This window comes from Watersipora subatra, chromosome 9 (assembly GCF_963576615.1).
Source record: "Watersipora subatra chromosome 9, tzWatSuba1.1, whole genome shotgun sequence".
Classification (NCBI taxonomy): domain Eukaryota; kingdom Metazoa; phylum Bryozoa; class Gymnolaemata; order Cheilostomatida; family Watersiporidae; genus Watersipora; species Watersipora subatra.
In genome coordinates, this window is record NC_088716.1 from 12,757,320 (window position 1) to 12,769,500 (window position 12,181).

The following is a 12,181-nucleotide window of genomic DNA, read 5'->3' on the forward strand; positions in this document are numbered from 1 at the left end:
TTATACCAAGTAGCTATAACAATTCTGATAGCTAGTAGCTATGATAACTCTGATAGCTAATAGCTATGTTAAATCTTATAGCTAGGAGCTACACTTACGTGATCGCCCGCAGATCATACTCCTCAGAGAGCTGAGCGATCTCTTCTCCGATGATGGATTGTTCAACATTGTCTTCATCTAACTCTCTGAGCAACTTTGCATCAACACCCTGTATCCCTTGATCTCTCAACTCAAGTCTAAAAACGAAGGAGTTTAAATATCGAGTTCATTCAAATACTTTGAAATCAGCCTTGAAATCTGTTTGTGTCACTTTCCATGTGAATGCAGAAATTGTGGTTTTCACTTCCTCTAAATGACCTTATTTTTCAAAACTGGCATTGATTAAATAAACATGCACTGTCATGATGTCCCCATTAATGAATCACGGCGCAAAAAATTAACTTTTGGTAAAAATCTAATGTTTGAACTCAAAATGATCTTATTCTCTGAATCAGGTTTATGAGGTTTTAGTTCCTCAGTCAAATAGAAAGGTGGCATTTGATCCTATCTTCACTTCATATCTTATCAGAACATATCGAGGGGAAAAGCGGTGTTTAGGGACAGAGCCCGCATGAGAACAATTAGAATTTTCTCTCAGCAAAAGTAAGAATAAACATAAGGACCTATGGCAACCTTAAACCTAACCCTAGTGACTGCTGACCATGCAATTGGGCTCTACTTGTGATATACCTCTCCCTATAGCGATGCTTTTAGGAGCAAAACAATACTTGTTTGAATATCTATCCTCTTTTTATCGTTCCGTTTTATTATATTATATAAAACACAAATTAACTTTGAATGTATTTCATCATAAGCCGAAACAATTTAATTTTCTGCAGATAATTAACTCTAGCTAGACGTCACATGCTTCCGCAAGTAGTGAAGGTTTATGCTGCCGCTTTGGCAGCAAGCAAGACTCATAAGTATTTAACAGGATGTACTCTAAAGACATGGTCAACATCTACTGAAACTGTGGAGCACATGATACATGATTAAACGTACTAGGGTGAAACTAGTTGGGCATAAACTGCCCTCCATGACATGATATGTGTATGCTAACAAGACTAGGGGCCTTTTGCCCACATAAATACGTTGTGAAAGTATTATATGAAACCAATATTTGTCGCCGTGTGGTTAAACAAAAAACCCCAACTTTGCTTTCAACATTATAAAAGGGTACATGTCTATGGTCTGTTCAATGATTGCTTTTAAAGGCACAACTGGCTAAACTGACTCCAGTTTATGAACCTTCAACTAGGCTACTGTAAGAGACCAGTGTAAAGATTGACGAACTACAAGTTAATTCTGGTCCATGACCAGAATACCACATAGTTATTATCATGGACCATTTTGGGCCATGATAATAACTACATGATATTCTGGGACATGACCAGAATACCACGTAGTTATTATTATGGACCATTCTGGGCCATGATCCAATTCTGGTCTATGACCAAAATTTGTTCCATGATCCAATTCCGGTCTATGACCAAAATTTGATCTATTTGTTATAAGATCGATTTTGCTATAACGAAAAATTGCGATATTTGGTAACTGGTCAATAACACTTCACAATACCGATATGGTTTTATATCTATTCATGTTGTCTCAATCGTGTTTTGAAAAAAAAAAGTCGCAGTCATAGCTGTAGTGATCCAAAAATGTGTGTCAAGGTCAGAAACCACAAGGGATGACTTAACGTTGTATGTCTGTTGTATGTCTGCAAAATTTCGGCCATATTTAATGCTTCGGAGCTAATAACTACTTTTGGGTCAATCTTCCGATGCTGACTTTTTTATGAACGAAAATCTTTTTTCAATAGGAGGGTATTTTAATTTGGGTCGAGTTAATTGTGTCAATCTAATTTTAAAGACTTACTTGGCCGATATCGTTCTATGGCCATATTTCTATTGATGCGCTGATGTTGTATTTGTGTTCTTACTATCAACACAAATTATATTATTGTAACTTTCTTCAAGTATTTGTGTTTTGAACAATGATTTTATGAACGTCGTAAAAGGCAATTTTGGAATACTAGCTAGTGTTTTAAGGTAGTTGTGTATATTGGAGTTGAATTCAGATTTGCCCTAAAATTTCACAGATTTTTTTAAATATTTGACTTTTTGATTAAAAAACTGAGTCAGTTTCCTATAGATTATACCATGTTTCTACAATGCCGAAAATTGTCAGCCAGGCCTATCAAATAGCTCTGTCAATGAACCAAACCTACACTTCTATTCAACTGTTTCTAAGCTGAAGTAAGTATAAGAACCTATTTTCACTTGTTATTTCTTTAATAATTTAGTTTTATTTATAAACTAGGTTTTCAAACTTGGTATTTTGCTTAATATCATACAATGTATTTATTTTAGTGCATAATTACTTAAATATTTAATGCAATACATGTAACTACATGAATATTTGTTTCAAATATTTGAAGATGTCAACAATCTAGCAAACCTTGAAATTGATTGACTTCGTATATCGAAGTGTATTACACAATTTTATAAAAGTTTAAACAAGTATCGGTGATTACTACCATTATAACGTAGGCCATGCATTATTCATACTATCTTTAGATATATTATGTAGATCTGCATAAAGTTGATGCATGGTCAAAACCATAACGATCTAGTATAGCGAAACCTGTTTCCAATGATATAAAAACAAAATTGACACATTTTCAATAAAATATGAATAAAATTAATTTAACCATTAATTAGCTATTTCAATTTAAGTCAAAGTCAAGTTCAAACATAAGTCAAATGTAAGTTCAAACTAGATATTCCAAAAGGTTATAAAGAAGACATTTAATTTTACCGCTACATCCAATTAGTAACGCCGTGTAAACTACACCAGGTGAAGTAGGATTAGTGCTAAATGGGTCTGCTGTTGCAATATAATAATAAAAACAATCAAAGTCCAAAAGATTTTTGCTTAGATTTACTCTGTCAAACAACTATAAGATGAAGATGAGCTTACACAAAAGTTTAGTAAATTTCATCAAAAAGTATCTGGTATTTTATCGGTAAGTATTGGTATTTTTCCATCATTTGTGATTGTTTCTGATGTTTGAGGTGATCGGACTGCCAGGATGTTTTAAGATTAAATCGACAAGACTTGATTGCGGTTTAAACGCTCAGAATAAAAATACATGCCAAATGACGTCCCTAGTTGTTACCGTTGATATAGTTGATATTGGCTATTGCGTTCAAGTTGCAGCGTTATTCTGTTTGAGTTCTGTTGGTCTACTTCAAACTACAGACGTCACAATTGCGCTTTCGCTCGATCTGATCAAGCTTTGTCAATTTTAATCATGAAATATTCTGGCAGTCAGACCACCTCAAACATCAAAAACAATTGCAGATGGTAAAAATACTGATACTTTCTAATAAAATTTGGAACTGTGTGCAGTTCATCTTTAAACTGGTTATGTTTTTGCAGAGGCAGTCATCTCTCAAAGCTGATGTAGTTGATTACTGTAAATACTAATTTCTAGATTAATCTGCAGATAATCAAACTATCAACCGTAACAAATACCTGAAATTCTCTGCACTAGTCTGAAAGAGCCTCAATGCTGATGCAAATTGTTGGATATGAGGCAATAACAAAGGGTGACGACAATGAACAGCCGTTTTATGAGCATAAACTAGGCATATATTGGACAGAGAGAGTGTGTTGGCACCAACTAAAACTGTACTAGGTGTGGGTTGGTGCCAGAGGCATGTTTACTGTTATTACATGGCCCACTCGGAGGGGGGGGGGGGGGACCATGCCATGTGTAGAGATTGTTCTGGAACATTCCTGAAGTGATGTGCCATTTGACTCAGGTGCCATTTGGCGTGCCATTTGGTCTCAAGAGTAGAATGCTATTTCATTTACCCGGTAGTCTCGCTGACAAAAATCAAAGACCCAATTTCAGGTTGCCAAAAAAAGAAGTACTAGAGCTAGTTCATTGCGATAGAAAAAAGCAGCGAACCTAATGTCTAACGTTTCTAATCAAGATAACTCTATGGTTTTCTCATATCTGGTTTAAAGTTTTATTAGTGATTTGCATCTGTTGTAATTTGTGGCTTGACCAGGAATCTGCTGACTAGCATGGCTATGTTGTGCTTTGTTACATTACACTTACTCACTTACAACCACAAAATGCCTAACATCCTATCAACATTTTATGGATATTCTAATAACCGCACTCTTAGTTGGAAAAGTATTTTAAATGCTATATGTCAAACCATTTATTTGATTTTAGTGGCTGTTGCCTTCTGTCTTTCTTCTATGATTCAAGTATGACATACTTTGGAAAATATTTTTGTTTGAAATGAAATTATTGCCAATGAAGTAATCCAGTATACAAATACTACTGAATAAGCAGCAGCCAGTGTGAATCAATGCTGGGTTGAGATAGATCTGAACATTGTTTGTTCATATAAAACGTGTCCTGTATTTGGCATCTGGACACTAATAAAACTCGGAATGCTTTCATTTCAAGGGTATAGTTTAACTTAGTTATGATCCACCTGGCAACCAGGCTTATAGTCTCTCAGAAGCAGTGTTGATCTAGACAGCAGGTAAAAATGCTTGTTTTCGCCCTAAAATTCCAGCTAATTGAAATGTATATAAACTAAAAGATTAGTTGACTTCAAAACACTAAATAACTAATGAGAGAGGGGATAGAATGTTGTGATAGTAGAGGTATCAGTGTAGGGTTCTGTATGGTTCAGAAGGCAAGTTGTGGTATAATAAGGCATCGTTTGGCTACTTCATAACGCTGCGGTTGAAATTTGAACTCACTTAATTTTATCTTGGTTCAACTGGCAGGTTCAAGAAACAATAACATATTATCCTTTCATACAGTTGATTGCTAGTCCAGGTGGTCACAGCTCACCACTATAACAGCTCTGCTTACTGACTGACCCATTTACTAACTTTTATATATACGCGCTCCTTGACTAGTGGCCCGCATGTTTATGTTTGTGTGTTTACTTTAGATTCGTCAGCTGTCTACGGCGATCTCGAAGTTAGAGCCAATACAATGGACTCTTGCCATATGACTTTAATTCCTTCAGTGCTGGTATCGTATATAGATATTGTACATGTACCATACATCACCATATAGAGGGATATAAAAACTCAGTAACTATCTAACGCAAACACCCCCTAGTAGGAATCAAAATTTTATATACGTACTGTAGTATGTTAACCTTAGTAACTATGGTTACCTACAGTAACTTTAGTGTATTCAGTGGTTATGATTTGCAGTAAATTATTCTTACTTCGAGTTCTTACTTTCGAGACAGACAGACATATAACATGAACATTGAATTTAACTTAAATGAGTATAGCTTATTAAACATATACTTAAAACTAAGTTTTATTATGTATTTTACTAAACTTCAATTTTATCACCGGCTAAAACTTCATCACATATTTGCTTCCGGTTTTGTTTTCACTATAACTGATAACGAATAATGCTGAGCTGAGATAGAGAACGAGCAAGTGTCGTATCTCATTCAGGCATTGTGAGAAGTATTTCAGCAAATAGCATATCATCATCTTCATTATTCCGACGTAATCAACAGAATACCAAATTTTAATTTTGAGAAACCTTTTTGTTGATATCTTATTGCGAAAAAAAGTAAAATGGTGAAACAAAAAAGCTTGTGTTCTACATTGTGAGGCAAAAAAATCGTATAACAGGGCATTGTGGGACGCACTGTATACCAAAAACGTAGAGATCAGAAAACGTTAAAAAATAAACCTATAAAAAAATTTTATAGCTTTTAAACCTATAAAAAATTAAGTGTTGAATAAAAGATTTGGTTATGTTAGCAACATAGTGTTAGTGTATATAATAATCCTTCACTTGTCGTGTTTAATCCGGAATGAACAGACAACTCCCTGTGAAAAGTGTAAAAACTGTGAAATAGAAACTAATAAACTCATATCTAATAGTCATATTTTATTAATCGTAAACCTTTTCCTTTTTTTTGAGTTCATTAGATGATTTTTACTCATTACAAGCATTTTTCATTTTTTGTGTGAGTTGTTAGACAATTTTGAGTATTGAGGCTATTTAAGAACCATGATGGAGGGCGTCTCAAGCACTTTGCACTTTTACACTTTGGAAAACATAACAGGAAAACGGCAAACTCTGACGACTGCTGTTATAGTGAAGCGTGCAGAGAGATTAAATTTGTATTTATTATTAAGAAAGATTTACGTATGTATTTTAGTGTTTCATTATTTTTTCAACTTTTTTTGCTTTTTAATATTTTTAATAAATGTTTTCACCATGCGCAGTATGAAGCCACGAAAGTTGAACCACAAAGTAGCAAGTGTTATTGTATTACTTTTTGCCTTCTAGTGCCTTCATATTATTCAATAAGGAGACATCGTAGTTTTTTTCATTTAGTTTTTAAACTTTTTTCTACAGTCATGTGTTTAGTTGATCATATGATTACTTGCGTGTGACGAATAAAAACAGGCCAATATGCCAAATCATTGAAGTTTGGAGTGACGCGTGCATGACATGACACCGCATGTCATGACTTTGCTTGTACCTGAATAATCTCAAGATCTCATAAGCCTATTCATTCCACCTCCAATTGCAATTACCTCATACCTCACGGACAATTTATTTGGAGTGCATCCTATTATTATACTTTCATAAAGTTACTGTTAAATAACCTTTCTGGTATTTTAAGAAGAGTATAATAACTATACAACTGAAGGCATTACGGCATTATGAGCTGCACGTCACAACGAGCGACGTGACGTTATTTAGAACGTCTGGGTAAACACCAATTACATAAGAGGGTTATTATACAGTACAAAGGGAGCTACTTGTAGAAAATTCCGGCAGTCTCGTGACCAGCCATTGTTAAATACATTCTGTAGCCTTTAATAAGGCTTAAATTCGTATACATTCTTCAGCGGATTTTAGTGGAAGCCTATAAAATAGAGGGCAAAAACTGTTTTTGGTTTACCAAATATTCCAAGAAGAGATTGAAACCATGGGGGGGAGGGATGGTGATAAATGCATACAAATATGCTTAAACTGAAGTATATTTGATCAATCAAAAGATAAACTGACATAAGCAAAAAACTGCGAATAAAAAGGGTTGTCTACAAGTTAGCCTCTTTTTCATCCAAAAAATTTGACCACTCAATTTCCAATTACTGGCTTTGAAGACTAGTTTATTGGTTTTATTGACTGAACATTGTTTTTAAAATTTGAGGAATTTGCTTTTAGACTGAACAAAATATTGGCTACTTTTCAGATTGCAAAACTGAATTGTTACTTTTTCACATTGTAAAACATTGCCAATAAAGTTCCCTTCAAGTTGTGTTATTTTTTAATGTAAATAACAGCTTATTAAATTCTATCTCAAATTGAATTTTTGATATTTTTTACAGCAACCAATAAAAGATCATAGTGTTTATAACAAAACTGTTAAAAAGAAAAAAATTTATTTTGAAAACGCTGGTTATATTTAACAATATGTCTTCATGATGATATATTTTGCTAATTTAAAAAGTACACTGTTGTATTTATATTATATATACATGACTATTCTGTAAAAACAGTCCATTTTTTCCATACTTCAAAGATGATGTCATTTCACTCTTTTTGTTTTTTTTTTAAAACTGTTTTTGTCATATATTTGTAAGATATTCTTATCTCAATGTAGTTCCTATAGATAATTCTTTATTCCCTTATTTAAACTAATAAGTGATAGAGCTGTGTATTGTTATTAATGTGGCAAATGCAAAAAAAACAAGATAAACTGCTACTATTGCATGAACCGAGTATTTTAGGCTGTAAATAAAAAACCAAAATACGTACAATTTTTACAATCACATCAGTGAGCTTGACTCTAATTTGTCAGTACACTTATTGTACACCAATCAAACCAATTTTTACTGTTAGATCTAGTAAACCCCCTGAATAATTCACAAATTTTTGAATAATTTTTGATTTTTGATTCACCTATTTGCACTCATATTAAACCAATGAGTGCAAATGGGTGAATAACCTCAAGTCACACCAAAATGCTGGAATAACTATTAACTTTTAGGGCTCTAGTTGACTGATTTTCATAGTTGAAAACATTTAATTAGCAGTGATTTGAAAAGTCATTACTCAAGTCTTTTGAAGTCTCATCTAAGTAATCAACTGTAATCCTGTCAAATATCCACCCACAAAAAATCCTCTTCTACGCTTGATGAGTATAATGAATGCGTGAGAGGGTAAAATGAGGGTGAAACAATGACAATTAGAAGATTAACGGTTGGGTAGATATTATCAGACCACTAGGTCATTATATTCATTACAAAGTCCATAATTATTTCAAAAGTAATGTTCCCATTTGGCTAGTTAATTTCTAGTATATTTTCATTTACGGCTAGATATTAAAAAAAAGAATGTTCTAAAAGCAAAGGAAGTTTTTAGTTCTAGTTATTACAGTTGGTACTGAAAGCATGTGTATAATTATATAGACTTGCTTATTCAAATGGATGTTTATTTGCAATTACCAAGCCTATGATTATTTTAAGATTAATGTCCCTATTTGGCTAGTTAATTACTGCTATGTTTTCATCTTCGTCTAGATGCTCAAGAAAGAATATTCTAGAAGCAAATGTAGTCTTTACTAGTTACCATGGTTGGCACTAAAAGAGTGTATACAATTATGTAGATTTACTTAATCAAATGAATGCTTACTTTGAATCCTAGTTAATCTAACTAACAACACTAATACTTTGTAATTTGGTAAAAAGATAATATAAGCATGTATTGTGTTAGTATGCAGTGTAATATGATGCACCTAGAGACCTAATGTACATTTTTAAAAATGCTAAAAATGATTTCACTAAAACCGCCGGTTTTAAAAGTAAGTGTTGAGAGAAGCCATTACAACCAAAATGCGATTAAAATAACATACTACTTTTCATAGAAATGGCACATATTTAGATAGCTGCTATTGTCTAAAGAAAATATAGTATAGATTAGTATGACATATTTAGATAGCTGCTATTGTCTAAAGAAAATATAGTATAGATTAGTATGACATATTTAGATAGCTGCTACTGTCTAAAGAAAATATAGTATAGATTAGTGTGACATATTTAGATAGCTGTTACTATCTAAGGAAAAAATTGTTTAGATTAACTTTTAATGAATTCTAAACATAACTAGTTTTTAGACGCACAATGACTTATATGAAAGATCATAGAATTTGCTAACCATTTTTTTAGCAGCTGCCTAGTTGTTCAGTTTTTAGCTGCATCTACTAGCGAGTGACGGCAGCTATAATGCAGCCTTATATTTATTCCCTAAAAGAATGTCTGCGAAGATCTCAGATAAATAGTCAGAAAGATAAACCCAAACATACCGACAGTTTCGCTGTAAGGCTAGTTGAGTTCGTAAGTTTGATTGTTTTTTCTTTTTAGTTGAATTCTCTTCCAAACGAAATTTGCGCCGTCTTAGTAGCTTATCAATAAAAGTTCGAGGCTCTTGATACTGTTCGTCTAAAGTGTCAGGGTCAAGCAAGTCTGGTGTTACGAGCTCGTGTCTAAAATATTTCCTGAGCATTGTAACGCGCGTGTGACCGTGAACTGTGAACAAATAAGTGCGACTATGGGAAGGGATGGACCAGCACTATTTATATGGCCATTTCTTGGGTAGTCAAGCATAACCTGCGAGGTATACGGTTGCCACGGCAATGTTTAGCGTCTCTTTGTTGTCGGTTTCATCAGTCTGTTACAAGATTATGAAGGTTATAAGCCCAAAGGTGTGGCTACACAGTAAGCCATATGCTCTTGATGTCAAGAGCTTTAGTTGCAAGAGACAGCCAGTGCGACCAAAGTCTAAAGGCTTGCCGGCAAACAGTTTCGGTCATGATCAATTTGGGTTGGCTCACGGCGTAAGCGAAACTCGCATATGATTGGACAAAGTATTCTTATCGATTACAAAATTTATTTTATTTCGTAACAAACAATCGATTGAATAGTTATTCAGAAGGCAGAAAATAGAATCACGTAACTCCCAGATAGAAAACAGCTAGAACAGAGCTAATTTTTTTAGTTTAGTTTTGACCCGTGCTCCGGAAGCTTCCAATTGGCTGCCGTATGACCAAGGCTTAAAACCTGTGGTAAAACATGGTAAAAAAGGGGTAAAAACTTAAGAATAAGGTACATGAAAAGCAACAAGCACTAAAACCTCATATATCTGGCAGTAATGTGACGAGGATTATAGCTTGTTTGTTTTATTTCCATTGGCTTTGAAGGCTACAATAACTAAACTTGAAAGCATAGAGTGGTTATGTTGTTATTCGAGTGTCTGGTTACAATTTGAGTGCACTAGTAGCCCAGAACAATGGGCTTATTGCAAATGGTTTGTTAGCCTTTTCTAATCCTTATATAACAATTGAGCTGTCGCTGCAGCTAATAAATCGTAAAAAGTGGGCCCGTGTAACACCACCCGAATGACTTACGTCAAAGTAGCTATACCTAGAATATCGTGTAAGTGAAAGTGTAAGTTTATGTAATCGATGTAAGACTAGTGATTTGTAGGTCACTTGTAGTACTTTCAAATATCATTCCAACCAGTGAAAGAATATCCATCATTGAGTGGGACTACACGATGAGCAATCATTGTATCCAAAAACTTGGAGTTATCACTCATATTTCATTTTGAGTGATGCGATTGGCTTAATACTTATTCTATTTTGATTTGAGGATGACCCCATATGAATAAAATAAAAACTTCACTGAACACATCTGATGTTCAAAAAGCAGTCAGCTATCTTTAGCCATTAACTATTTGTGAAGATCTCAGGTCACAATTTTTAATTATGCATCAAGTGCAAAAGATTGGCCTCTTAGGCTACAGGAGAACCAACGAAAACCAGAACAAACCGGCCAGTTACTAATTAAATAGCTTTTCACATGACACAGCAGGGATTCTACGAATACTGCCACTATGTATTCAATTGGTGTTGTGTGAAGCAAACTATTTGAGCCACTGACAAATGGTTGAAATTCAGAGATGGCTTGACAAACCAATGTTATAGGAAGCTGATGTTACAAAACAAACTGACAAGTTACTTGTTAAAGAGCTTTTCACACCCACCGCAGGGATTCCACTAATACAGTCACCCTTTAAAGTGTTTATTTAATTGGTATTGCGTGAAGTAAACCATTCAAGCCAATGATAAGTGTATAGAATTGAGAGATGGCTAGACAAACCAATGTCATAGAGAGCTGATGTTAGGTGTTAGTTACATAAGCTTAGATGAATGGAGGATGATTTTGTCCATAAAGGTGTACATGAACTGCTATTAGTCAGACTGGCTATTATGGTCAATCAAGTTATCAAAAACGCTTTTGTTAGCCCTTTAATAGAATTGTTATAATGATGTGCTGATCATTTTAGTCGACCTTAAAACCTAGCTAACAGTGCAGCCAACGAGTTCACTAGTTGGTACACAGTATATCATCCGTAATCATCGGCGATTGTCTGTGATAACATTGGCCACACTATCACAAACTCATCTGTGTTTACACCCTCGAATAGTCCACAATATAGTGTTTAGATTATACAATGTGGTCGCTGAAACAATAAAATACTAGTCCCGCAGCAAATATCCTGAAAGAAAATATAGATCAAGTAATCGGCAACATCCAATTATCATTGCCAAAATGGTGCACAGAGTGCAGAATGTCATGGATGCGCTGTGAAATATCAAGGTTTAACAGCTGCAAGGTTTAGACTGCGATATCATCAGTTGATGACGCACATAGTTGACGAATAATGGCCGAGAGGACAACCCTGATATAAAGCGATAAAATGTGAACCAGGCTAAAACAAATCATTGACGCTCAAATCAGTTGCTGTCAAACTTCGCCCTGCCTGCGCATCTACTCTTCTGCTTGATTTTCCAAGCAAGAACTAGTTGAGGCATTGCCACAGGATACAGTATACCAAATTACTACAAGTAGAGGATACCTCTGGGCATTGTGAACTTGATCACCGATGTACTGCTTCAACTATTGTGGGAGAAACGATGGAGAAATCTACTATTTTAGTCAAAACTCAGCCTGTGGCTTTGACCAGGTCTTGAAACATGCTAATTTGGGA

General features: G+C 34.4%; 1 protein-coding gene across 6 annotated transcripts in view; it reads right to left on the minus strand.

Moving 5' to 3' along the window:
• LOC137403851 (voltage-gated hydrogen channel 1-like) overlaps window positions 1-12,181 on the minus strand; it is an 83,398-nt gene that overhangs the window by 29,569 nt on the left and 41,648 nt on the right. For 5 of the 6 annotated variants that reach the window (XM_068089930.1, XM_068089927.1, XM_068089932.1 and 2 more), the window contains exon 2: window positions 99-236. In XM_068089930.1, coding sequence (XP_067946031.1) covers window positions 99-236 — 138 coding nt within the window. Of the gene's footprint in view, window positions 1-98; window positions 237-9,434; window positions 9,653-12,181 lie in introns of those variants that run through there. The other variant, XM_068089929.1, reaches the window with a different exon arrangement.